The sequence below is a fragment of the Fukomys damarensis genome, unplaced genomic scaffold, assembly GCF_012274545.1.
Source record: "Fukomys damarensis isolate Sample0158 unplaced genomic scaffold, DMR_v1.0_HiC HiC_scaffold_73380, whole genome shotgun sequence".
Lineage (NCBI taxonomy): Eukaryota > Metazoa > Chordata > Mammalia > Rodentia > Bathyergidae > Fukomys > Fukomys damarensis.
In genome coordinates, this window is record NW_022974292.1 from 1 (window position 1) to 4319 (window position 4319).

Below are 4319 nucleotides of genomic sequence, written 5' to 3' on the forward strand. Positions count from 1 at the left end.
AATGTAACTGTACTGTATCCCTAAAACGTACCAATAAACTCAATTAAAGCTGAAAAAAAAAATAATAGGCTAGGAAAAACCAAGAAAGCAAGTAAGTACAAAATTTTCAGAGCTTTTATTTAAGTTAGCCTTAAGAAACCTTGCTGAAAATAAGGGCTTTATCAATAAAAATAAAAATTGCTTAGTAAACATAATCATAATCACTGTGTGAAATGGCTGATTTTCTAGAAGACAAGTAATTTACTTAGTATTCCTATGCGAGAGATGGTCTTAAAATTTTGCATTTACAAAGTTTAAAATTCTCTCTCTCTAAAAAAACACACATCTGAAAGGCCACGTTGAAGCAGTATCTTTAGACTCATACAATCTTAAAATCTGAAAGGACTTTAGAAATAGTTTCACATGCTGAAAGCATTATCAAATTTCTTTAGCTGGAAACAGAGCCACAAATGCTGTGCCTCTTCTACACGCTCATCCCGCCTAACAATCTAAGTCACTCCTGCTGAGACAGTGACAGACTGATGCAGGCAGTTCATTAGAGAGACAACTCCAACAGGCTGGCATGACCTGTAAATCTCGGTCCTTCAGAGGAACACACAAAAGAAATAAAAACGTAGCTCAGTGGTTCCACTGCCTGCCTCACAAGTGCAAGGTCCCAAGTTCGATCCCCGGTACCCAAAAAATAAATAAAAACAGTGGGGATCTAGAAGTGCCAGAGAGAGCACGGCACAGACATACCAGGGCAGGCACAGTGAACACGTCTTGTCCGCCCTCCACATCCTGCCCAGCTCACTGCACGCTTGGAATTCACCAGTTTGTAAGCTCTGGGCTCAGGCTCTCACACATGGCTTTACACAGGCTTAAAATGGGGTGGGAACTCTGACTGCCCCTAACTTCTGCACAGCCTCCACTGCACACAATCACCACGGAAACAGCAGTGAGGACACTTTGCCTGAAGCCCTTCCTGATCAGCCATGGTTCTCCCTGAGGTCCCCCACCTTCTGTTTTCATAGTATCTTGGCATGGAAACAAAGTCATAAGGATTTCCAACTTAAGGGAATGGGAGACCTAAAGGAAGGTAAGTGGCAAGAATACTGTCCACAACACTAGCCTCATCACCAAAATAACCCCCATCTTAAAGGAAGACATAACTTTTCCAGAAATAAGACCAGACACTTCTAAGTGACATTCACTGGCCTGTCCTGAACTGACAGAAGTATAAAGGGAGCATGTAAGAGCACTGGAAATATTTCCTCTAAGTTCAAACTGCGAGTAATACATGCACCTCCTCAGCGAGCAGAGTCAGGCGATCACACACGTTACCTTCACGTCCTCAGCACTGGGATGTGGTGGCGTCTTCATCTGCACGACGGTGTAGAGAATGTCGTGGACGTGGTTGTTCAGGTACAGCACCGGGTTCGCGATGACCGTCTTCGTGGACGCGATGCTTGCCGACAGCAGCGGCAGGGTGGTGGGCAACGGCAGCGGAGACTGGAGCTGCTTCACTGTGGTTTCCTGCAGGTGACAGTTAGTTGTTCAAAACAGTGAAAGCAGTTCCCCGATAAAATACTGGTGACAAATACAGGAGTAAAAGCAACTGGCTGTTTTCCCTGTGCGCTCCACACACGCTTCCTGAGCAGCCAGTGCGCATCAGGCACTGTCAGACGGGGTGGGAGGGAAAACTGGGCTCCTCACTCTTAACCTCACTTGTCACGACCAAAACTTGTTTATACAAAAAACTACACAATACAAATACCTGATTCCTACGAACAGATCAACCCACAAGTCATTTCACAGCTCCAACTGGAAGACCTACTGAAATTACTAGGATAACCAAAGTCAAACTCAAAAAGATGCCCATACCTGCTGCGATTCCTGTAGCAAAAATTTGAGTTCCATTCTTACTGAGGCCAGGCCACCTCCTTGGGCCCCATGAAGGCTGCAGTAACTAAGAAACACTCTGAGGAGATCCTGGTTTTTCTGCAACCACAGCTTTCGTCTCTCTGCATGTTCTCGTTTAGCCTGCAATCTCCGTCTTTCTATTTGGTGACGCTCATAGGAACCAATATCTGGTCTGTCTACCATTTCCTCCTGGTTCAAAAAATCACTATCTACCCTGGAATACATTTCGCTGGCATATTCCTTAACAACTGCTTCATGATTACATATCTCATGCAAGGCAGCAATTTCCTTCTCAAGCCAGCTATAGAGCTGAAACCTGAGCTTCCCTCCATCTACTTCATAACCTGTAGCCAAAGTTCTCAGTTCAGTCATGAGGATCTTTAAACAAGCTCTGAACTTCAGTTGTTCAGCAATCACATCCACGTCAGCGTCCCCATCAGGACTATCCCCCTCCTGGGGGGTCAGCGACGGGGCAGGGCCTGTGGCCCTCTTCCCATCCCAGGCATCCTTCTCCCTGGCGTCTCTGCTCTTCATCACTAAGCCAGCAGTGTCTTCGTCCTCCTCTAAGGCACTGTCGTGATCTTCACCCCAGTCAAGGGTAAGCGGTTCGTCACCAACCTTGGCGACAGGCTGGCTCCAGTCAAACTGTGACGAGGTGACATCCGACCAGGCGGGGGCAGTACTCGCGCCGCTGTCACTCAGGGCTCCTGATTCTGAGGGCTCATCACCCATTGTTTTAGAAACAGGGCCAGCCTGGTCTTTTTTGGCAGGTAAGGCAGATACTTTGGTAACTTTGGGAATTTTAGAAAGTACCTCCAGAGCCAAAACTGGGCATCCAACTTTAAAATGAGCATTTGCAGTGGTAAAGAATAATTTTCTTTCAATGAGGTTGATTTTATCAGCAAAGTTTTTCTCAGTTTTCAGACCTAAGGTTGCCAAAGTTCCTTCAGGGGAGGCCAGGTTTCTTCGAATAAGCAAAGGATGTGTTCGAAGGTAGTTGTAAAAACTAAATACCACTGGGTTGCACGATTTGATAGTAACTACAGAAATCAAACAGATATAATCACAAGTTATTATGTTAATAAGTACTTACACTGCAAAAAGATAAAAGTATGTCAGCATTCCCACAAAATAAAAGATGCATAAATACTAACCTAGGATAGATTAGCTATGATACATTCATAGCATCATTTAAACTATACAGCTGAAATAATAATAATTGCCCTGCATGCTATGGAGCAAAGTCAAGAATACACTGAGTAAAAGAAGGTACAGAAAATACACTAACAGTAGAGCGAGTACAGACACATGCATTTTTGCTTGTATTTTTTCAATGGAAGGAAAACCCACAAAAGAATTCTCTAAAAGAGAGGTCAACAGGAAAAGACACCACAGAGAATGCTTTGGCCTGATATATTTAATTTCATGCCAACAGTTTACACAATTTTTAAAAAATTTAAATGTAAAAGAGTAATTCACAAAAGCCAAGATTAAGCAAATGAATCTGTGTGTGAAGCTGGTAGTAAAAGCAGACAAAGGTGAACTATGAAAAGTAAAACAAGAAATATAATTGTACATCTGTACAAGGATATACAATAAAAATAAAAATACCTGTAAAAAATTAAAGAAAAAAAAAAGCTTAACCTGTTCCCAGTCAGCATGTTTTTAGCACATCTGTGCTCTTATTCTGAAATAACTCTGTGTATATAAAATAGCAAATAATTATATTAATGACATATAAATCCAAGCTGTTCACAAGACACAAGTGTAAAGTGTAACAAAGATCTTATAATGTATATCTGAATTAGAATTTCCAAGGTATGCTCCTAAATTTTCAGGGGAAAAAAGTCCCAGCTACATTCACTGCAGTAGCCTAAAAATGACAACCAATCAGGAGAGGCTAGGATTCTGGTTAACAGGCCACAGTGTGTGAATTCCTCACAGCAGGATGCAGACCTCTTCAGAGGAATGGGTGTTTCCAGTCTGGTGCAAGAGAGGTGCAAGAGGAGTCTGAAACATTTTGCTGTCCAGAAAGCAGTGAAACTGGGGAAAAAAAAATCACACCGAAAGGGTCTAGGAACTTGAAGGGGTTCCCAACTGTTAAAGATGGGACAACCTGACCGTCTATAAAACCAACAGCAAATGACTGAAATACAAGTCTTATCTAAATCCATGAATACAAAATAACCTTTTTAAGAAGAGATAATCAGAGCCAGGCATGGTGGTGCACGCCTGTAATCTCAGCACTCAAGAAAGAGGCTGAGGCAGGAGTATCACTTTAAGTTCTACTAAGTTCGAGGCCAGCCTGGACTACATAGTCAGACCCTGTCTCAAAAAACAAAACTACAAGGGCTGGGGATTTAGCTCAGTGGTTCTGCTACCTGCTTTGCAAGCACAAGGGCCTGAGTTCAATCCCC

The 4319-nt window shown here is 42.9% G+C and overlaps 1 protein-coding gene across 1 annotated transcript; it reads right to left on the bottom strand.

Annotated features, from left to right (window-relative positions):
* Nucleotides 1-1241: 1241 nt before the first annotated feature.
* Nucleotides 1242-2982, bottom strand: LOC104866643 (dmX-like protein 2). The gene is made up of 2 exons (XM_010630848.3): nucleotides 1864-2982; nucleotides 1242-1515 (listed from the first exon to the last, which is right to left on the bottom strand). Exons 1-2 carry the CDS (start codon nucleotides 2632-2634, stop codon nucleotides 1303-1305), a joined length of 984 nt encoding a protein of 327 aa, XP_010629150.1. The 5' UTR covers nucleotides 2635-2982; the 3' UTR covers nucleotides 1242-1302.
* Between the last annotated feature and the right edge of the window lie 1337 nt (nucleotides 2983-4319).

Coding starts and splice junctions, on each gene's coding strand:
- LOC104866643 (XM_010630848.3), bottom strand. CDS start 2,634: ATGGGTGATGAGCCCTCAGAATCAGGAGCCCTGAGTGACAGCGGCGCG. Junction 1,516..1,863: donor TGCTACAGGAATCGCAGCAG/GTATGGGCATCT, acceptor TGTCACCTGCAG/GAAACCACAGTGAAGCAGCT.